Here is a 24,210-nt window from a genome sequence, read left to right as displayed (position 1 = left end):
ATGTTACTAACTATTCCTACACTACAATCCAGCAGAGTAATCTGTGCTCTTAAATCTGTTAATAACAATGGGTTTAAGTGTGCAGCAGGGCAGGGATCAATGGTACACACAGAAAGTGAAGCAGTGGAGATCTTGCTTTATGAGGCCATGAGAGATGGGACACAAATGGGTCAAACTGTAGTTCTGAGTGGGGGTGGGTTGTGACATGAAATTTTACCTTTTAAAAATAGTCTACCTTTCTTTCACCTTGTAGCCAGGCTCCTCCAAGCTGAACAATAACCTGCTCTCCCACTTTGATTGATTTATATTTCTTCTTTCTCTCCAAAATGGAATACAAGTGATTCCTGCCAGTAGGAATCAGTAGGATAGTACCTTGGGGGAAGGTGAAACAGGTGACAGGGAGTATTAACCAGAGCAAGATTTTTTTTGCATTTTATGACTTTTGGTGAAATGTTTGTATGGCCGTTCCCCCCTCCCCCCAAAAAAACCCAAACAACTTTGCACAGAGAATGCTTTTGTTCACAAACAAATTTTCACACAGAAGATCTAAAATGTAAAAAAATATATATTCAGAAATATTCAAAACCTCTCCTTATCTTACTCTGAAGGGGAAAAAAAGTTTTGATTTCTCCATTCTTCAGTGTGAAAACATAACTAAAAGCATCTTACCTTCTCCTTTTTCCTCTTTCAAAGAGGAGATTATACAAAAGAAATTGTCAACAAAAATTACAGAATTAGGCTTCTACCCATTCTTCTGTTATCCTAATGTGTATTCTGCATAGAATAAATGTTATTTTGCTGCTATTTTAAATACCAGTTTCTATTAATGTTATCAGTTTAGGAGCTCTGGCAAAATCTGAGCATTTTAATAATCATTCCCAAGTTATTGTGGGTTGGGATCAGTGGGATCTCACTTTAACCAGGCAGGACCTGAGAGTATTCCACAGATTTTTTAAGTATTTGGCCATAAACTTGAAAAGCCCAACTGATTTTTCTCATCTCAAGAGCATACTGTAATTTAGCAATTTGCCATTATACTCAATTTACACTCAACAGGCAAATCATTATATGATTCTACAGATTGAAACTGGAGAGATCCTTCTTGGTAGCTGTTATGGTATGAAACTCCCTTCCCCGGGAGGTCCGGTTGACCTCCTGCATGCTGTCTTTCTGCTGGCGGGCAAAGACCTTTTATTTAGGAAGGCATATGGTTTTCAATATGTTGCAGCAGATGGAGCTTTTAACAGGGAGTGAAGTATTGTTTCTATTTTAAGTGTGTTCTTAAACTTGTTTTTAGCTTGTGATTTTTTTAAAAATTGGACTCTGATTTAATCATGTTTTTAATTTTTGTAGCTATCATTGGATCATGATTTGTTTGGGTTTAGCTGCCAGTGGTCTAGCTATTTTATTGTACTAATGTTAGCATTTTATTGACTATAAATAAAGCTTAATAATAATAATAATAATAATAATAATATATTTTTATACTGTGTTGTATTATTTTATTGATGTAATCCTACATCGATCCGCAGGGAGGGGCAGGAAATAATAATAATAATAATAATAATAATAATAATAATAATAATAATAATAATAATAATAATTTTCTTTCATGTTAATAGTTGTACCACACTTTTAAGTGTTGTAAGTTGCCCTGAATCCTGTGCTGGGAGAAATGTGGGATAGAAATTAATTAAATAAATAAGCCCTACCTGTGGACCATCAGATGTTTGGTAATTGTACATACAATCTTTAAACCTTGCATTACACAACTGAAAATTTCGGTGTTATATATTACATATTATACAATACATACAGAATTATATTAAAAAAAACCCATCATGGGATTTTCTTGGCAAGTTTCTTTAGAGGGTGTTTGCCATTGCCATCGCTTGAGGCTAAGAAAGTGCAACTTGCTCAAGGTCACCCAATGGGTTTACATGGCTGAACCAGGATTCAAACTCTGGTCTCCAGAGTCGTAGTCCAATGCTCAAACCATTACACCACACTGGCCTGAGTAAAAGCTATTGTCATCGTAATGTTTAGCAAATCTACCTGGTACCTTGGAAGTCATATATCTGAAACAATGAATGAGATATAAAAGTTATTAGACTGACAATCCTTAATCCCTGCTGTCTGGGATTGTATGTCTATATCTTTGAGCATCGGCACTAAAATTAATTTAACTTGATCATATTCTTGAGCTAAAAGAATAGAAGTGGGAAACACCAAATTTATCTTAACCAATTGCATTTTTTGCTTCCATGAGTTTGGGCCCATATCTTCTAGTACTTTACCATCAAGAAGAGTTCTGTAAGCCAATCTGGTGCTTGCAATTTGATAACCAGAGCATTACATTGGAACCAGTGTGTGCTTACCAAAGTACCTTGTGTTCATCGCTTTCAACTGTTCCATGTATGCCAGTCTTAGGCATTTTTGAAGGCTGGCAAGATTGACCTAATTTCATTTTTATTTTTTTCCCAACAGATGCATTTTTGGTATCAGTTGTCTCAGGATTCCCAGCTGAGGGTCTTCCTTAGAACTCCTGCTAATGGGTATTTGCAAAGCTTAAACAACCAATCTTTCAAGAACACAATGCAATGGACAAAAGCAGAGGTCCATATAAGAAACACCACTGGGGAAATAGAGGGACCTTTTCAGGTGGGTACATTGGAAGTTTCGTGTAAATGCAAGTAATTATTTCACACTGATATTTTTCACTACAAATAAACTTTAGCACATGAGTTCTATTAAACAACAACAACAATAGCAATGTATGAAAAGAAGGGGAAAAAACCCAAGTCTTGTGACATCTTTAAGTTCAACCAGTTTGTTACTTTAGAATCCTTCATGGACTATATCCACTTCTTTAGATGTACTGTACTTCTTCATGGCATAAAATTCAGTTAAGTTGATGCTACAGTTTACATGGCTGTATGGCTGCTGGGAACATACAGTAATGAAAAATGCGTGCTATGACATTGCATGCTTTCTTGTTCTGCAAATAGCAGCCAAAGTGAAATTGAATAATCAAAGAGAACGCATCAATGTACTATCAAGGTATAGATTAGTGAGCACCAGTTGTACATGTTGCTCCAATCATAGGTATGAGCATGTCATTTTCAAGCAATTAGTTGATAGAATTGTAAGTTCACAGCACAGCCCTAAACATGTTCACTCAGATAAACTGCGATGAGTTCAGTGTGAATTGTTAGAAACTCTGTTTTGAATCACAGCTTCTGACTTTGTTTTGAACCTCGGTTATGAAGATTTTTTTAAAAAATAGCATAATATAATGATGTGGTGATTATTCGTGAGAATACAATCTAAAATAAATAATAAAATAAATAAAAAGATTTGGGACTTGAGAAATCAATATCTCTGTTGTATGCTAGAGAGCAGTTATCTTTATTTAAAAAAGAGGCCAGTGCAAGTGGTATTTCTCCAACTAGATATAAATAGATGTGTGTATACATGTATAATCTTACATTTAATAGGGTTATTTCATTGGCATCACAGATAATACTACAAGCCATTGTTCAAACAGAAAAGTCTGTTGTTGCTGTGGATGACATCAGTATAACAAAGTCATGTAAGATTAATATATCATTTTCAAGTACCTATCAAGAAGGTAAGAGCAATTTAAAAAAATTAGTATGGTGTGTTTGTTGTGTTGAAATAATTTTCTTCATTTAATTAACAAAGAAACATTAACAAAAATACCTGACTCAGGGTAAAGAAAAATATCAAGGGTGCACAAAAATATATTAAAATAGTCTGTATGACTATATATAAAATATACAAAAGTACTTTTTTAAAGTATAACAAAAATATCTAAAAATACCCTACTCAGGCTATTTAATTCCAACTGTCTAGCCCAATTATTGCCTCCACATTCATACACTTATCAAAGCTGTTGGGCCTCATTAATTCCTCCAAAATACTATTTTGCACAATATATAATCTTTTAAATCTGTTTCTAACTCTTTATGAAAGTTAGTATGTTTGTAGAAAACTGTTTAAATTGTTTTAATGTTGTTTGTAAGTTGCTCTGATAGCTTTTGATAATACAACAACAACTTTGACTGGCAGTGGCTCTCCAAGGATTTAATGCAGATGTCTTTCTCGTCTGAACTGGCAATGCCAGGTATTGCACCTTGTGACCATCTGTACCATAAAGCAAGTGCCCTGCCATAATCAAGAGTGACCAGTAGCCTCTTTCCTTTCTCAGAACATGAGAGATATTGTTCTATATATGATACTCTTTTCTACCTGCTGAGTCTTGAAAAACAACATCCTGCAACTTTTTTTTTTTGAAGGAGAAGCAAAAATAGAAACCACTGATTCCTCATCTTTTTATTGTCCACTGGGATCCTTGCCATGTAAGGATGGAAAATGTATTTCATCTGACAAGTTCTGTGATTTCACACCTGATTGCCCAGATGGCAGTGATGAAGCCATGTGCTGTAAGTAAAAAACACATTGATTTGTAATTCCTGCTTAAGGGTCTTTAAATGCACCCATCAATAGTCTCATGGCTTAGTTTCTGTTATTTCATTAGCCGCTTCAGTTAATTAAGACAACTGCTCAGAAGGTGAAACACTTTGCCTGAGAGTCTCTATTGATATGTTGATATAATTTCAAGATACTTCTCAGATTAAAAATAGAATGAAAATGATCTGTCAAAGTAAGAGGATCATAATTAGAAAGAAATTGATATTTAGAGCCTAATTTTTCAAAATGAGGAATTCAGCTTTATTTTCTTAGGTATGTTCATGGAACACATATGGTTAGGTGTCTTTGCAATCCCTTCCCTAGGCATATCCCTACCCTTGAGCATCTGTTCTGGAGGACTAGGAAGATCCCAAGGATAGTACAGCAGGCTCTTGGTATCTGCTGGAGATTGGTTCCAGCCCCCACCCCTGCCCTGTGGACACCAAAATCTGTGGATGCTTTAGTCAGTGGTGACACCAGGGAGTGCGGGTGGTACAGATTGCAGCAGGTGACACTGTAAGCGGGTGGTGGTATCACTGCTTCCTCAAACATTTGCCTTTTGACAGAAATGGGTTGTGGTGTTCCCCTGAGTCCCTTTAAAATGCTGAAGTGATGGTTTCAGTAGGGCAAAGCTCAGTGGAGGGAGAAAGGAGAAGCCCAGATTAAAAAAATAAATAAAATTTTACAACTTTTACAGTTTTTACAATGTTGCATTTTAAAAATTATTTTAAAATAATTTATGCAGGGGGTTCGGAATGGATCCCCTGCATAAAGGGAATTCTGCCTATGGTCAAGCTCGATTTAAATGAATGGGGCTCGTGCACACAGCGGCACAGCAGTGCGGTGGCGCACGAGCACCATGGGCACGTGCCCCATTATTCCTTATGGGACGTGGCGTCCCTTCTCCCAGTGGATGCACTGTATGCACATGTCAATGCATTTAGGCTGTGCATGTGATATCATAACTTTAAAGTATAATTTTAATTTTTCCAGTTGTATGTCACAACTCTTTTCATTACATTCAGTAATATATGGGAGTTAGAATTTATGAGTAATATTAATACAAAAAAATTACTAAGGATTCTGTGTGGTGTAGTATGGAAGGAAGTCAATGGAGGGGGGAGGTCAGACCATGAGTTCTTGCACTGGGTGACGCCAACCTTATTCATGCCACTGTCTCAAGCCCTATTATGTCTGATAGGATAGTAAAATGGTATCCCTTATATAAAATGGCAAATTTAAAGTTTGCTTGTTGGAATTTTTAAATAATATTTTCAAGCCATGGATGGTTGAATCCCTGGACGCAGAATCTTTGGATATGGAGGGCCAGCTGTATAGGCGATGGTATGAATATTGCACATGTAAGGGGAAACTGCTGAAAGTTGTTTCCTTGACTCATAACAAGGAGGAAGAAAGGGAGAAAAAACATAGAAATGTGGCAACACCTCAAAGACTAACTGATGTTTATAAACCCATTTCTTCAGATGGGTATTATCAGGGGTATTAAGACCTTAGGTATGAAGTATATTCATACAGTTGTGGTAGTGGAATAGAATGTAATAGGATCCAGTACGATGCAAATTATGTCCCTTGACCTAAATTTTGAAAATGTGAAGTTATACAGATCTTATAGCTTTCAACAAGTTAGTGCTGATGTATGAAAACAATAAATCTGCTTACTAAAAGTCAGTTTCCCTGTGTTCAAACTCTCTCTCAGAAAATTCTTTTTGTTGTATGTGCTGTAGCAAGGACTTTTGTATTGATATATAAATGCCTTTGTTCATACCTCTGCTAAGGGGTTAGAATTTGTGAATATAATTCAATTCAGCTCCTTCTCTTTCTAGGTTTCCTTTGCAATTTCCTTGTTCTGGTACTGCAACCTGTAAATCCCTTACTATGTATCCAGGAAGATTGAAATGTTCTGCAACTGTTTTTTGGGGATTTCCATTTCTAATGTCAGATTTGTGTCCATTAATCTTCTTATTTCAAGACTGCCTGATTAACCAAGGCAGAGCCTAAAGGGGTATCACTTCCATAGGATAGCATAAGTCACATGGGAGGAAGATCAAGTAAATGCAGCTCTGATATTGTAGATGATATTTTGGCCTCTGAAATATTTCTTTCAGGATAGATGTGGGGACAGAGTTGGCATCTTTGTTTGTAGCAGGTCTTGTCTTTTGTATTACCATCCATGCTATATATCATATTGTGAACTTGTTCAGGACTTACATTTACAGACAAATCTTCTGGGTCCAAGCCACTCCCATAAACACAAAAAGCTGTTAGAGGGACAACGTGATGTAAACTAATGGGAAAAAAAAATCTATATTTCAGCTGCTAAATGTGACTTTGAAAATGGCAGCTGTGGCTGGCTGGAGATGGCTAGTGGTGATGCATTTGACTGGGTAAGGAGCTCCAGAAATAGTCTATCTCCTGTGTTCCAGAAACAAGCTCCACCAGCAGATCACACCTATAACCAATCTGAAGGTAAGACAAGGAGTGCTGGATGACTGGGTTTGGAAGTTACCATAATTTTAACATTTAAGAATGCCCTAAGATAGGTATGAAGAATCTCTGAGTTGAAGACCTAATCTGGTCCATGGGAAAATACCATGCACCCTTGGGCTGCATCTGCACAGCACAAATAATGCTGTTAGATACTGCTTTAACTATCATGGCTCAATACTATAGCATTTTAGGATTTGTAATTTGATGTGGTACCAGAACTCTTTGGTGGAGAAGGCAAAATGTCTAAAAAAACCTACAAATTGCAGAATTCTATAGCATTGGGCCATGGCAGTGAAAGCGGTATCAAACTGCATTATTTTTGCAGCGCAGATGCAGCCCTTGTCTCTGATAAATGATCAGAGATAAGGATTTTCTTCCCTGTTCTGCAGTGCTATGCTGAGGTTTTAAAAACACCTCAACTATAGTCAATTTTCAATACTGCACCTGCCCTGAAAAGTTTGTTCTCCCTACTACTGTTTAGCTTTTTAAAAAGCCTTTATTGGTGCCATCAATAGATACTTTCTAAAAACTAAGCCAAAAAGTATAATACAGTAATGATGAAGGTGGACCTCTGTTAGAGAGGAAAGTGCTAACCCTACCTAACATTGTGGATTCTCTGGAAAAACCCACTCTCATGCTGCAATTAGTTAAAAAAACAAAACCTAACAGCTATCATGTAAATTTTCAGATTGCTTATTTGTAGCCTTAGTGGGTCGTTTGGAGGAGGTAGGTGCTTAAGAAAATCCACCCATTTGGGCTAGTATAGAGCTCCTAGCATGCTTGAGTTGAACAGATTTAGGCCTTAGTGTTGCGTAATAGAACCCTGGAAGTTGTGTGGGGAATTTAAATGGTGGGCAACTCCAGCCAGCATTGAAATACACAGTATTGTAAAGGACATTCTAAAGTATGAGTAATTGGTGGGCTTTGTTTAGCTTCTTGGTCAGAGGTGGCAATTGTAGAGGGACTATTTGTCACCCTGAACCCACCAGGATCTTCTGATACAGCCAGAGATGTTCATCTCATTTCCAATTTTATTTTAGCCTATTTTTTGCCAGATTTTGAGGGTTTGGGAGGAGCGTTGAGCTATTTTTCAGAGCAGGATTCAGCAGGTTTTGTTGTTGGAGAAGGTAAATCATCCATGCATTTTGAAAAATTGGGGAAGAAATTGGGTCTGGGGGTATCAGGAGCACCAAAATAGGGGCCTAGTGGACCACATGTGGACTACATGTCACTCCCACCCCTATTCAAGCCTTGGCAGATTATTGCAATTTCCACATAATGATGCTAGTCATTATGATGTTAGTTAATAAGAAAGGCATGGGAGTGATTTTCCATCACTCCATTTTATAAAGTTTGGGTTGCTGAGATATACTGTATGCCATTTTTTTCTCCTCAAGTACATCAGGGAAAATTACTTCTCTTTTCTCTTTTCTTCTTAACAGGTCATTTTATGTTCATTTTAAGAAACAGTAGCAGTATCTCCCAGATTGCACAACTACGAAGCCCAAAATTTAGCCAGGCTGGATCAAATTGTTCAGTGACCTTCTGGTATGAATCAAGTTTGATTTTTATATTTCCGAGAGCACATGACTGCTTCTAGACTAAAAGCAAATACAGTGTTTGTCGTAGGATGTAGCTGGCTCTATTATATATTCCTGGTTTTTGCTGGTTTTTAGCTTTTTCTTTAGTAGTTCACAGTTGGAATAAATTCTGCACTCAAGAAAGAAAACCCTAAAGCATTTGGATATATGTACAACAGCGATGTCTGCTGTTTATGACATTGTAACACTGATTGTGACCCATTTGTTTTTGTGTGTTTGCTTCATTTGCATAAAACTGCACTGATGAAATGTAACACAAGATCTTGTAACAGTCCTCTAACATAATCATTTTTTATTTATTTACACTTAATTAATTTTTGCAATTTGTTGTGCATTTCTTGATACGGTCAACTGACTAATCAATAAACTTGTTGTTGTTGTTACTTACTTAATTAATTAATTAATTTCATGCTATCCTACCCATTTCATATACTTGTGTAGTAAGTCTTAGACTTACCTGAATGAATGCATTCTATTGATATTTTCCATTTGAATGCACTTTTCTGTGAACTGTTATTTTTTGTTTTTTAATGTGGCATGGACAGTTAAATTATAATCATTTTTTGGATTAGAATTTTATGATGGACTTTCTTTTGGAATGACTCCAAGGCCCACCTGCCTGGGTTTTATTAATTAAGTATTTATTCATTACATTACATTTATATCCTGTCTTACCTTCACAAAACTCTCAGTTCAGGCTGAGAGAGAGAGAGAGAGAGAGAGAGAGAGTAATTGGCTCAAGGTCACCTAGTAAGATTAAGGGTTCAGTGGAAATCTCAACCAAAATCCACCAACCCCTAGTTCAGTATTCTACTCACTACGGTCCGGTACAGATGGACCCGATGCGGCATGCTGGAACTGTGCTAGGGTTACGAGACCGCGTGGCAACCGCACGGTCCCTAAGTCTAGCACATACGGATTCTGCTATAATGGCAGCGCCCTGTGCACACAGGCATCGTCATTATGACGTCATGTCCACACTGTGTCCAAATGGTGCGGTGTGAGCATGACATGTTTGCACCACCCCATGCTGCAGCATGAGAAGGAGCTCCGATACAGAGCTCCTTCTGGAGCATGCCTCATTCCCGCAGCCACCAAACGGCTGCGGGAACAGCGCCAGGGAAAAAGGGGCCAATAAAAATGTTTTGCTCTTTCCCACTGTTGGTGTCTTGTTTAGATCAAGAGACAGCAAGAGCAATTAAATCCATTTCAATTGCAGGTTGTAAAATGAACAATGTGGAAAGTGAAAGGGATGGGGTGAAATCTTCATGTCATTACATATGTCTAATGCTAAAAGGTCAGATCTCATCCTTATGTAACCAAACAAGGACCTTTGGAATTTGGTGCTCAGAAGGCTTCTTACCTGAAACCTGGGAGGTCTACTTTCAGCTAAAAAGCACAGTAGTGGTATTGACAGACTGTTAGTCTGAGTCACTTAAGGCATCTTATGACTCGCATAAGGCTCACACAGGTGTGCTTTAATGGTGGTGATATTAATAACTAACTTTTATATTCCCTTTCAAGGTATTACAACTATGGGCTGTCAGTTGGAGCAGCAGAAATGCAATTGCTTGTCAATGGACTAAAAGACCCAACAGTACTCTGGAGGATATATTACAATCAAGGAAATCTGTGGCTAAAGGCTTCCATTCAGCTTGGCCGCCTCCCACAGCCCTTTCAATTATCTCTAAATAAAGTCAGCCTTGGATTTTATGATGGTGTCTCAGCAATTGATGATATAACATTTGAAAGCTGTGGATTGCCGCCTCCAGCATTAAACTGTGAAGGCCCTGATCATTTCTGGTGCCAAGATTCAAAGGCTTGCATTGATCGTTTGTTATTGTGTGATCTTGTTGATGACTGTGGAGATGGGTCTGATGAAAGGCAATGCGGTAAGATCTTTCCCCTTAAACTGCAGTGATGAGTTTCAGGTATTGTGTCCATCTTTGTGCCTTAGCCCATGATGTGTGCTCTAACAGATCTAGCACAAAACGAGTACTTAAACTTAGAAGATGGAATTGTAAACAAACTGAGGCCTGTGAAATTATTTTCATGTGGAGTTTTGTTGAACGTACATTTCTTCCCTTTTCTAGATTTATATTTTTGTATAATTCTTTATCTCTGCATTCCTGCAAATATTGAAATAGTACCTTGTGTGCAAGAGTGCAGCACAGATCTGAGCATACAAATGAAATTTCTGTATCAGCATTATTTGTTCTTGTTTTGTACCTTCAAGTCATTTCTGACTTATGGCAGTCCTAGGGTGAATATATCACTTGGTTTTATTGGCAGGATTTGTTCAGAGCAGGTTTTCCTTTGCCTTCCTCTGAAGCTGAGAGAGAGTGATTTGCTTAAGTTCAGCCAATGGGTTTCCATGGTTGAGTGCATATTTGAACTCTGAGTGAGGATTTGAACCCTAGTGAACCCTGGTTGTTCACTAAAGCTTATTAGGACTAATTAGTTTGGCACCAACCCTCACATGTCCAAGGTTTTAAATTGTTTTAACTAGTTTAACTGATATTAATCAATCTTTTAAACTCAAACTATTTAATATGTTTTAGGCTTTTTTCAAATAATATTTATTATTTACACTGTTTTAAATATCTCTGGACAATTTTATTTAAATGGATGAATGAATGAATGAATGAATGGTTAAACACATGAATAAATGAATGAATGAATGAATAAATAAGCTCCCTGCAAAAGATAGCATTTAGTGGTTGGAAGAGGAGAGGAAATACCAGTTGCCATAAAAAGTGGGGACCACTTGTAGCATTTTTTTAAAAAAAAAAAACCCGATAATTTAATTGGTTTCAGATCCTGAATTTCAATGTAATTTTGAGCTTGGACTCTGCAACTGGGAGCAAGACATAGATGATGACTTCAATTGGACTAGAACCCAGGGACCGACTTCTACTCTTAATACAGGACCAATGAAGGACCACACTCTGGGCACCGTCAAAGGATACTATCTTTACATAGAGTCTTCAGAACCACAGATGTTCCGAAACAGAGCAGCTTTGCTTAGCCCCATCTTCCATTCTACCTTTGCACATAGTAACAAAAGCTGCATTTTTCGCTTCCATTATCATATGTTTGGAAAGCACATTTACAGCCTGGCAGTTTCCCAGAGAACTGTGAGCAATACAAGAGGACATCTGCTGTGGCACACATTTGGTAATCAAGGCAACAGATGGAAAAGGAAAGTGCTCTATATCACGAGTTCAGAGCCATTTCAGGTATGGGCCTTTCAATCTCTGATTTGCTTGCTTAGAGTGAAAGGAAACGTAAAGAGAATATGAAGGTTTTGCCTTGCCTTTCTTTCCACTTGTTAAGCCAATAGAAATTTGTTTGATCACATTCTCTTTGAACCAGTTCATTTTCATAGTGAAATGTAATTCACATGGACCCTTTGTTGATGTTCTGAACCAATATATATTCTTTTCATTCAGGATAGGGAATGTGCATGTTGAATAGTGCTTGCAGTTGGTTACATTCTCTCATTGACATTCTCCAGACACAATCCTTAGTCATAGTGTAGCATCATGAACCTCAGCAACCATAAGCCTCGGACCTGCACACTCCCTAATCTTTCTCCTTCTTGGTGAGGGGAGGAGATTACTAGCATCTAATCCTGCTTCTTCGGAAGCTATGTCTTGCTCATACTCTAGGATTGTAGGATCAATTTCTTTGGGCCAGTTCAAAGGTAGTTACATTTACTAGTGCATTTGGAATGAGGAAATGATTGCCTCTATGAGCTAAACTACAGGCTATGGCTCTCCCTTGAATGTTTACCAGATATGGACAAGCCTCACTGCTAGAGAGAAAGATGTATACATTTATCCACAGGCTTCCATGCAAGTTGGAATTGGGATACATTTTCCCATCAAGTCTTTCCATATCACTTTTCTTATATTGAAATCAAGGGTGAGAATTGTGTGGCCTTCCAGATGTTACTGAACTGCAACTGCCATTAACCATAACCAATGAAGACAAATCTGGGAATTTTAACTGAACATCTGACAGTCATACAATCCCCACCCTGATCTAAACAGTGAAAAACAGTGTGGGTTGTGCTACTGGTGTTTCTTACAAATATTGTCTGTTCATTGCACCACATTGATAATTTAGATAGATAATTAATTTAAATAATCTAGGTCACTTTCATGGCCTTTCATTTCTGTTGGCTTTATCTGAGTTCTATGAATGGCGAGGAGGACCAATTCAATCACTTGACCAGGAAATCAGAAATTACACTAAAACAGACGTGGCCGTTTGCTGACCCCATTTTCTGGGTTTTTATGTATAGAATTAATAACCGGGAGTGTGAAATTTACAGTTATGCTGGAGTAATTGTTGTTTTCCTGATAAGGTGACTAAGCTGTTCTTCCCATGTGGAATCCTGGGATGAAAACAGCATTGTTTTCATTAATGTTTTTAAAAATTTGAGTTACAGAGCATTCAAGTGTAACTCCCAGGCAGTTGAAGATACTGTTTGCATCTACTCTCATAACTAGAGGCTTGCAAAAACTCAATATAGTTTTCTGGCTGGTTGGCAGTCCTATCTGTGAAGTGCAATATAGGAAGTTTGTTCAAGGGTTGTAATTTTGACTGACAAGTGCAGGAATGAACTGCTTGGGCCACAAAAACAGATTGAATCACATTGGCTGCAATTGATTCCACTGGCAACAATCCAGTGTAAATAAGATCAATAGGCTTGTTTCTTTTACACCACAAATCTCCGTGTTGGCAGTTTTCTCTCTTTCTGTCTAACCTTTTGTTCCAATTGAAATCCAAACTTAACAAAAGTTCTCCCTATCCCCTTGATAGTCAGCAAGATAATGAATGTATGTGAACTAAACTTATGAGGTCTGTGGAGATACAAGTTTTCACATCTGCTTGTACACAAAATGTTTATTTTATAATACTTTTTCACACCATCTGATATTTCATAGATCAAAACCAGGATATATGTGGTCAAGCAACAACAGAATGTACTCAAGGTGATACAAATTCTTAATGAAGAAGAACACTCAAGCTCGGAGAGGTTGCAGCAGTTTCTTTTTCCCCTGAGACTATTGAAAAGGGCAAGAGCTTTCCCTCTCTTCTTCTTCTTCCCCTGCAAAATTAATTTAGTACAAACTCCTTTTGCACTTTGAATTTAGATGACATCAGTACTGCAAAAATAATCCAGTTTGACACCAATTAAACTGTCATGAAATTTTGGGAAGCGTAGTTTTGTAGGACATTTAAACATCTGTCAGAGAGCTCTGCTACCAAAACAAACAACAAATCCCAGAATTCCACCGCATTGAGCCATAGCAATTAAAGTGGTGTCAAACTGAATTATTTCTACAGTGCGGATCTGGCCTAACTTGGCAGTGATTGAAGTAAACTGAGGACAAAGGGGGGAAGTGGAAACAGTGGTGTCTTGCACCGGGGTGTCACCTGGTGCGGGTGGGTGGGGTGGAGCCAAAAGAGGACCCTCCCACCCTGCCCTGCACGGCTTTACTGCAGAGTAAAGCTGAGTAGAGCAAGGAGGTGGGGGGCCTGGCAAGCCCCCATTCCTGCTCCTTGCATATTCACTCTAAACTAAAGCCGCATTGGGCTGGGACGGGGGGTGCTAGGCCTTTCCTCTCCCTTCCCTGACAGGCTTGAGAGTCAACCCTTGCAGGGAAGCACCAGGGGTACCGGACCTTGTTGCTCGCTGCCAAGCTCCATGGCGTGCAGCAGAGAGGTGGGGGGCACTCACTGGATACCACCCCCCTTCAGGGGTGTCACCCAGTGTGACTCTCACTCCCCTAGTGACACTACTGAATGGAATGAAGAGAGAGAAACTGGGACATGTGGAAAGCAGCTGGAAAAGTGGGAAGGCATAGAGTTCACTGACAAATTAGGGAGCTTATCGCATTAACTTTTCAGCCTGATCCAGGCACAGGACGGGATTGGGCTGGAACGGGGGAAAATGGGTTTTATCACACATGAAATTGCTGCTGTGTTGCTGCCTGACTATCACCCGTCCCAGAGGTGCGCTCTGCCGGGAGATTTTGGTAGTATGGAAAGTTTCTGTACTGCCAAAATCGGCAGGAGAAGCGCGGCTGGGGGACGGATGGTGGTGGGATGGGTGGTGGTTGGGTGGCAGTGCAGCAGCAATTTTATGTGCGATAAAACCCAGATCGGGCTGAAAATATGTGTGCAATAAGCTCCTTGTACTCTTGTAGGGTAGGCTCTTTGATCATGAACTTGTGAGAAAGCATTGGCTTGGGTTTCCCCCCTATGGGAGGGTATTTTGCTATTAGCTCAAAACTAAAACATCTTTGAAAGAAAAACATGTTTAGAAGAGTTTCAGTACTTCAATTGTTGTTAATAGTAGCTGTACTACTACTACTACTACTACTAAATTTTAAATTGAATTTATATACACTTTTAACTTTAAAAAGTGATCACATATTTTGAACATTTTATTGTTTAATAATGCCAACTCTAAAACAGTTAATTGTAAAGTTATTTTATTCACTGTTGGGAATGAGGAGGCAGAAGAGAAGGAAGGAAGAAGTTTCTAATTAGTTCCAATACAGAGACTTTTTGATTTAATTCCTGCTGTGCTAAAATGAAAAATTGGCTTTATTTTTGGCATCAGCAACAACCTGATGAAAAATAACATTGACTCTAAAGTCAATTTCCTTAATCTTGAAACACTGGAATAAAATTAATTGCTTTGCGTTTATCATATTTGCTTATATCTTAACTCATTTTTCATCTTATGGCTTCTGCGTTATTTACAGGAATGATACCCCTCCCCCCACCTTTGAAGACATTTTTTCATTCCTTGACTACTTAGCTCATTTTATTGATTTATTGCAAATCTAGAATATCTTATTTTTAAAAAAATAGCTATAGGTTGTCTTATGTGCTTAATCATAGGATAGCTATTTCATTACATTTTAGGGAGAAAATAAGTATGGTATAGACAATGACTTTTTTATTTTTGTGAAGATTGGTTTTTGTGTGATACAATCTAAGCCTACTTACGCATTCATAAAAATGTGTCTCAGACAACATACCTTGCATATTTACATGGCACCATCCATACGTGGCGCACGTCCACACCTCTGGGCGCTGTACTTGCCAGTGGCGCACTGATGACGTCCTCCCTGCGTGCCCAAAAGAACCCACTTTTAGTTGATTGTTGCACAACTCTGTAAGGATGGTATTCAGTATTTTTTATTCACAGCTTCTTGTGCTAAAGTGCACTCCCAGGATACTTGATACTAGGTGATATTCAATCCAAGTGGGGAAAGCTGAGTCATTAAAAATAAAAAAGTATGAATTTTCTTCATATTTCAGGAGTCTATTTCATTATCTACACCTGATTTTTAATTGTTTATTATTGTTGTTGCTGCTGCTGCTGTTGTTATTTTGCAGTTGTACAAATGGTGAGATGGTCCTTTCTCACATTATACTGTAGTCAGGATGGACAATAGGTGGAAACTGGTACAAATGTGGTCCAACATTCTGGAAGGGGATCCAGGGCCCATTTGTGTTGAATATGGAGAACTGAAAAAATTAAAACAAACAAACAAACAAACAAACAAACAAATGGAAAGCTTACATGAAAGAGATTTAACTTGATCACCAGGCTCTCAAAACTGCAGCCAGGAGGCCAAGAAAGGAAGCCAGAATCCTTGGGAGTCACTCACATTGACACAAGTGAAGCAGATGAGAAAAAAGAGGAAAGTTCTTCCACCTCTAGGTCAGTGATGGCAAACCTTTTAGGGACTGAGTGCCCAAACTAAAAGGCCTTATGGCACCAGGTATTACCTAATACTAGGGGTGGGACTTCCAGGAGGGGGGATAGACAGGACTTCCAGGGTGGGACTTTTGTTCTCCAGGGGCAGGACCTCCAGGGCAGGATTTCTTCTCCCATCCCTGGGCCTTCAGCTGCCTCTCCACAGGCAGCTGAAGGCCTGGAATAGTTGGGAAGGATGAGGAACAGGCATGTTCATTTTCCTCTTTTTCTCTGCCCTTTACGTGCTACAGAAAATGGCTTCACATGCCATGGCTGTCATGCATACAATAGGTTCGCCAGTACGGCTCTAGGCATTCTTGGTGCTGGAAACTTTCTGCTACTTCCCATCCACCTACTGCACCAGATGGTCACTTTGCCTTTTCTCATCCCCATTCACCGGCCCATCTTCTCTGCTAACAGGGATGCTGTGGGAATGGTCACTTGGAGCCCCCCAGGCAGCAGGTTTGTGAAATAAGCAAGTCCATGAAGTCAGAGAGGGTTGGAACAAAGAGAGGGAAGAACAGTCCCTTCCTTGGACTCTTCCCCTTCATATACAGCCAGGAGCTCCTTTTCCACTCTTCCCAAAGCTACCATTCCATGCTAGAGATGCTTGCCCAGATGGCACATAGTCACCCACTCTAGCACCACTCATTATGCACATCTGCTGCTGGCAAGGAACTGAGGGGCACTCCACCAAAATTCGTTACATTGGGCCCAAACCTACTCTTGGCAGCCCAGATTGCATTATAGATATTGCTTGGTACTGTTTTCAATCCCATTCTAACTGTATAGTCTAGGATTTAGAGATATAGCCTTGGTAGTCTGGACTATCAGTATGCAAAGGGATCTTGTAGCACCTTTGAGACTGAATGTGTAGAAGAAGTTGTAGCATAAGCTGTCATAGCCTTGGTCTACTACTTTAGATGCATGCATCTGAGGAACTAGACCAAGTCTATAAAAACTTACACTACAATTTCTTTTGCGGTTAGTCTCAAAGGTGCTACAAAATCCCTGTCCATATAAATATTCTATGCATGTTTAATGTATTACAAATATTGTAAAGAACATCTTAATAGCTTTCATTTTGTGCTGGCAAATCTAGGCTCTTATTATTATTATTTAGAAAATTTCTAAATGGCAAACGTTTTTAAAGACATTTTCATCATTGCTGTCCCAAACACACAAATAAAAACAGCAAGAAGAAATGCCAACAGAACCATTTCAAAATGCAGACCTTAAAACAACAGACTAAAGCCACATTTAAAATGCAGCAATTAAATGAAAAGTCACTGACCCAAATCTTAATAGGTAGAGGCATTTCAATAGCCTTTAAATAAGTATGGTGGCTGTGAATGTTCTGCAGATACAGGGATTTCATAAAGCCATCATACCAACAGCAAAGTTACCACTTTCTCATAACTTGTAAATAAATAATTATCAATTAGCATTGATGCATCATTTTAATCATGGTATGTCTCAAATGCTTCCCTATATTTCTTTTTTTTAAAAGTCCACCCCATAGTATCTGTGTATCTACTTACTAAAAAACAGCAGAAACTGTTGAGGAAGAAGTTGAGGAAAGAATAGCTCAGGCTACTGTTGGAAGAAATTGCTTTGCTATTTCCCTAATGTGTTTTCATAATTTCAGTTCCAAAATTCTTTGGAGAGCTCTATCTTCAATCTTGAACAACTGGTACTTTCTCTAGAGCATACCGTGTATTATATATTAAATATAGTGTCTAATTCCTTTTATTGAGCATTGTGTGTGTGTGTGCATGCCTTCAAGTCGCCTTATGACTTATAATGACCCCATGAATTTAATTGAGTCTGTATACGTCATCCTTGTAAGTTTCATTCAAGTTGGATCTGTAGAGCTCTTAGAGTTGAAGAAATTGGGCATTATTTTTCCTCAGTCAGATAATAAATGAGATGCGGAATTAACTTCATGGTAAATGGGCTCCCTGGAGGTTGGCATATATAAGAGCATATTACATTTTGCAAATTTCCAGCTGGGTTTTAAAGTGGTTTGCGTTTGGAAACAAAATTCTGATAGCTCTTCGTGTTCTGTAAACAAAGCAGTTGAGAAACTGACCCCATTTGTACCTTTTATATTGGTAAATATGGCAGAATATATAATTAGGGTGTGGGGAAGTATATGAATACTGAAGTCAAAGGTTTTCATGGCCAGTATCCATATTTTTGTGAATTTGTTGGGCTATGTGGCTAGAATAGTTTTTCCCCCCGAGGTTTCACCAGTAGCTGTAGCTGGCAACTTCAGAGACTGAGTCACTTCCATGCAAGCATTCGTTGAAGATGCCAGCCCAGATGCTTATGAAATGTCAGGGAAAAAATTCTTCTACACTATGGCCACATAGCCCCCAAAACCCACAAAAAATTATATATGAATACTTATTTGCTACTGCCTTAGAGAGTGAGGATCAGGAAACAAAATGTCTAAGGCCACCTTGTAAGCATTCTTTCAATGATATGAAAGAGCTACCAGTTTGGTGAGAATTCTGGGATTCCATACTAGGCCCATCCATTGGTGACACCTGATGTAGCGGAAGTTGCTGGGAGGCTGGTGGCATCCAAGAGGGCATACACAGCCCTATGCTTAACCATGGCAGTGGAGGTCTCTTCATGGGGAGACTTCTGCTGTTGTGGCAATGCCAGGAGAGTTGAGCTAACCATGTGTGACAAAGCCAGGTACCTGACTGGGTGTCACTTTTCTTCTTGGGTGTCACCCAGTGTGGACTGCATCCCTCTAGCAATGCCACTGGGTCTATCATCATATGTTTGGCTGGTAGTAATGACAGGAGTGTAAAGAATGCTTGCCAATTTTTGACATTCTCAGCAAGAAGGATGTCAGAATGTCAAGATAGCCTGCTAAAAATGGTCAAGTGCAGCAAGATGTATCACATTTGTTGACTTTTTCTGTGGATAATTTGTGGCTAAAACATGTACAAATGACATTCTTTTCTATACCAATGTATTGTCTTCACGTACACACAACATGTTTATGCAAATGGTAAGTGGAGATGAATTGGAGATAAGTGCCCAAAAAAACAAATGCACTATTTAATTTGTTATATGCAGCATTCACATGCTGCCCATTGGGTGTTCAAAATTAGCAAACATAAAAGCAGTTCAGATGCAAAATGGAGCAGAAAGATGTACACATTAGACAACCAAGCTAAATCAACAGCACCCAAAAATTAACACATAAGAGTTAAAACTCAGAACCAATACAGATATCTGAAAGAGCACATAGTTGGCACCAGACAATCATCATCATCATCATCATCATCATCATCATCATCATCATCATCATCATCATCACCACCACCACCACCACCACTACCACTATTAAAATCTTGCCTTTCTCCTGATATAAGGACTCAAGGCAGGTATCGACACATTTTAAACAGTGCCAATTAAAAACAACACAAAAGCATTATAAGTATAAATATAACATCTAAAAACTATTAAACAATTTTAAAAGTTAAAAAATTACACATTAAAAATATTAAAATGTATTAAAAACCATTTACAAGCCTTAACATCAGAATTATATAGCATTTAAAAAGCTAGTGCTCATCAGTCTGAAAAATGGTTTTATCTGCTACTGAAAGATGAGCAGGGATGGGGCCATCCTCGCCTCTTTAGGGAGGGTGTTCCAGAGTGGCTCAGTGGGAACAGCTACCAAGACAGCCGTCTCTCTTGTTCTTACCAATCTTCTGTGGAAGAGTTGATCAGTGTTGCATGCCAGTACTGAAAAGATCCTGTTCCTTTCCCACCCTACTTCATTTGTGAGTCATCTGAAGTAGGGCCTCTGAAGACAGTCTCAAGGATTGTTTATAGGTACATACTGGAGAATGCATTCTTAAACCTGGAATATATCCTTCTGCAACCACGTTAAAATAAATGTGAAGAGTTAACAAAGAAATAAACTTGAAGTAGCAGTGTGATAATGGGAATGCATGAGTACAGTTGTAGAACATTGCCTTCACTCTATGTTTGTAGTGGTACATATTTTGAAATAATAATACAGGATCCAACCTAGTTTCAACATAGTGATTGCAAGCAGAAGTATAATCGCAGCTTGTAATTTGAATCTCCTTCAAGCTATATAACTAAATTAGAGCTAAATTAGATTTTGAATGCTCAGAGGCTGGCTATTATACGCTTTGTTTTACAGCCTTTACTAAAAATAGATGGCTTTCCTTAGCCATCATTTTTTTAAAAATGTTTCACTGAACAATGTAACCTGGGCCTTATTTTAAGCTACAAAAAGACAAAAGCGTATGGTTCCATGTTTAATCGTATTGTATAAAATAAGTAACACGTAGCTTGACATTAAAATGACAGGAGCCTTTCATTACAGCCATAATATTCCTGTTTGCTAGCATTTTCCTGCAAACAGCAAACACTATCCTAGATTAATTAACTGTAAAAGCATGGCATGTTTTAAAATATATCTGTGCATACACATATTTTGCAGAGAATGAAACTCCTAGCAGGAATCTATTAATCAGGTACAGCTTCAGGTGAACTAAAATTGTATTTAGATTGTCGTATTATGTACTAAGATTGTTGTGGTTTTAGCACTTTAGTGCCAAATCCAGTCATCTACTGGCAGAACTTTCAGGCCTTTCTTTTCCTCCTCTGCTCTTTGGAATCGTTTGGCACTACTGCCAAAGCATATTGGGTGGAGGCTGGTGCCTCCGCCCTCCAGAGCTGGGTTTGAAGGTGTATAGGGTACCGTCATGGTGAGGTGGGCATTGCCCTCTGCTTCTTTCATTGGATCCTGCTAATTTTAGTGTGAAAGTCCACCATTGGCATCTCTCCATTAGGGCCAGTATCCACTGGCTCCTAATTTTCAGGGCCAGGATTCTGTAGTCTGTATGCAGCACCAGTATATTTGTAACTTTCTTCCTCTTTCACTTCCACAACAGCCCTCTATGTTGGCAATTCTGCTCCCAGTTCTGAAGAAGCTGGTATGATTATGATTTCTGATTTTAGCAAGAATGGGATCCAGAAGTATATTTTTCCTGTATCTTGGCTTTGATCTTCAATCTGTCAGTGGCATACTCTCTAACTGTCCTGATTTGGCAGGGACAGTCCCAATTGAACCTTTCCTAATTTCTCCCTTGGCCCTCATCTTATATCATTTGATGCAAACCAAGTTGAAAGTTCAAAAGCAGTTTGCATTCAACAGAAAGAAGAGGAATGATGTGGACTCTTGCTCTTTCCAGTAGGCTCAGGGAAAAGCAAACTGCTGTAGTCTTTCTTAGCTTGTGTGTTCTTCCTCATTAATAACTTTTGGCGCACACTGATGTTACTTGTCCATACATGTCTTGGTTTTAATCTGTCAAATGTTGACTTGTATGATGTTATATGATATAGTGGTATTTTTTACTTGTGGCGCATTGTGGATTGGACTGTGTAAGTTGACTGTAGATAGAATGAGGACAGTACTTTTAGTGAATGGATTTGGAGGTTAGTGGGATTTTGCTTTATTTGACCTAAGCCATTGTAACTACGGTAACAACAATTTCTACATCAAAGTAATTACTCTACAATGAGATCTGACTGCTGGCACAACAGCATACTGCATTGCCCCACCTCTAGTATGCTTCTGATGGAATATCAGACCATGAAGATTATAAGAGTCAGTTTTTAAGATGCTTATACAGTATTTGAGAAAGAAGAAAAATAAGTGAAAGTGACAAATGAGTTATATAGTGAAAACTTTGGTTTATAAAGATAGACCTGAAAGCATAAATATACTGGACTGGGGAAGGAGGTTAGGAAGTCACAGAGCTTGGAAATGTTACTTTAGTGATTTTGAGGGTTGCATTCCTGCAACTGTCTCAGTTTGTCAGGGACAGTCCCAATTAATCATCTGCCATCCCACTTTTTTAGCTGCTTTTAATATTCCAGTTTCACTCTCTTCCTCCCATTTTCTCTCCTGTTCCTGTTTACTTCAATTACCGCAAACTTGAGTCCAAAATACAAAGGTACTTGCATTCAACTCAGCAGGGAAAGGAGAGGAGAGGGCAAAATCTTGCCTTTCCCAATTGGTTCAGGCAAAATGAAACTGCTACATGCATTCCTAGCTTGTGTGTTCTTCCTCATGAATAACTTTTACCATCTTGATCACACTCTGATGTTGCTTGACCACATCTGTACCAGTTTTCATTTCTGAAAAGCTGAATGGTATAGGGTTGTAATCCAAAAAAGCAACAGTTCTGAGCTGTGGGAAGTCATAGTGTTATATCTTGAGAGATAGAATAATTAGATATTTAACTTGCTTATAATTCTGGAAAGAGTTCTTTCTCCTATTTTGACCACAACCTGGACCCCAAAGGATATAACAGATGCCTAAGGATATTTTAGTTAGGCAAGTAAAGCCAAAGTGGAATTTCAGGGACTTGGATAGTTTTAGGACATCTTGTTCAGGAACTTAACTGAATTAAATTTTACATACTGCATGTGAACAAGCAGGAAGCAGGAGGCCCTTAGTGTAAGGAGAAGGGGCTTCATAGAATATTGGGAAAACTGGTTCAGAAAGTGCTCAGGGAATTCAATTTCAGGGAATTTGGGTTGAACAGGATCTTGGCTGCCAGGTTGTGGCTGCAGATCAGGACTGTAAGCTCAGTTCAGTACCTCTGCAGCTCACTCTTCTTATCTTCTGATTCCTTACATCTGGGAAGAGTCGTGGTTGTGGCTCAGGAACAAGGTGACAACACACTTGGAAATACATAGTCTTTGTTGTTTACTGATATTTTTTAAACCTCCTTAGGATGGATTCCTCCAGGTGTGTAGCTATGGAGGTGGAATGAGGGCATTGTCTCCCTAATGAGGGTCCAATACCACCATGATTTTTTTCTTCAGCGCCCCCAAATTTCTAGCATAGTACTAATTTAAAATGTCAGTTTAACATTTAGATACACAGTATAGGCATCTGTACCAAAGGGGCAGGAAAAGTTACCAAGAGAAAGCATAGGAGGCAACTGTGTGTTCTAGGTGTGGACAATTTTTAGTGTCTCCTCTCATCAATGCCAAAAATTTGGGAACTGAAATAAAATTTAATTTGAGGAAATCAGAATTCTTATGGGGGTATACAGTAGATGTATTTGCCCCTCCCAATGCTACATCCCTGGATATTTGCCTTTAAATTGTGCTGTTTGGTATTCTTTGTTAGGTTTCTAAAAGTACATTTTTCAAGCCAGAACTAATTAACTGTAAGAGAAAAACAATGAAGTAATGCATATTGTCTAAACATACATTCCCAAAGTTGCATTGATCCCAAGATATGAATCACCATCCCCATTCCTCTTTCTCTCATCTAAATGGCAATGATACGAAACTGTGAATAGCAGATTCTTATGTAAATGCTTGATGGGGAACATTTATTTTTTAAAAATATCCATTGCATTATAATTTAACTTGCACTGAACTATCTTATATTTTTTCTTTCTCTCATTAGTTCTGGGAAAATATGGGTGTATTCTCTGAGTTATTGCCTGTAACTTGTGGTGCATGAAAATCTAATACTGAAACTAAGATGTACCTTTCATCCAGGCAGTGGAATTCATGTGCCTGCTTTCTATGATTGACGAGAGCATTATTACAGGGCATGTGCCTACAAGGATTTTATAGGCCCTCATTCATTCTTGGAAACCGTATGGCATCCTGATCTACTGCCTGTATTGCATAGCTGATTTTGAAAATTATAGCCTCTGTGTAGATGGTATTGCCCAAACTGGAAAGCTATATGTACTAGTTCACAATCCATTGTTGCCCCATTGTAAT

General features: G+C 38.6%; 1 protein-coding gene across 1 annotated transcript in view; it reads left to right on the top strand.

The window, feature by feature from the left end:
* Positions 1 to 24,210, top strand: part of MALRD1 (MAM and LDL receptor class A domain containing 1) — a 266,619-nt gene that overhangs the window by 166,563 nt on the left and 75,846 nt on the right. Inside the window, exons 2-8 of the mRNA XM_042472024.1 lie at positions 2,488 to 2,661; positions 3,520 to 3,631; positions 4,320 to 4,466; positions 6,829 to 6,981; positions 8,445 to 8,550; positions 10,128 to 10,495; positions 11,421 to 11,842. Of these exons, the coding sequence (XP_042327958.1) occupies positions 2,488 to 2,661; positions 3,520 to 3,631; positions 4,320 to 4,466; positions 6,829 to 6,981; positions 8,445 to 8,550; positions 10,128 to 10,495; positions 11,421 to 11,842 (1,482 nt within the window). The remainder of the gene's footprint in view (positions 1 to 2,487; positions 2,662 to 3,519; positions 3,632 to 4,319; positions 4,467 to 6,828; positions 6,982 to 8,444; positions 8,551 to 10,127; positions 10,496 to 11,420; positions 11,843 to 24,210) is intronic.

This window comes from Sceloporus undulatus, chromosome 6 (genome assembly GCF_019175285.1).
Source record: "Sceloporus undulatus isolate JIND9_A2432 ecotype Alabama chromosome 6, SceUnd_v1.1, whole genome shotgun sequence".
NCBI lineage: Eukaryota > Metazoa > Chordata > Lepidosauria > Squamata > Phrynosomatidae > Sceloporus > Sceloporus undulatus.
Note: the sequence above shows the minus strand (reverse complement) of the source record. Positions and strands in the feature narration are given on the sequence as shown.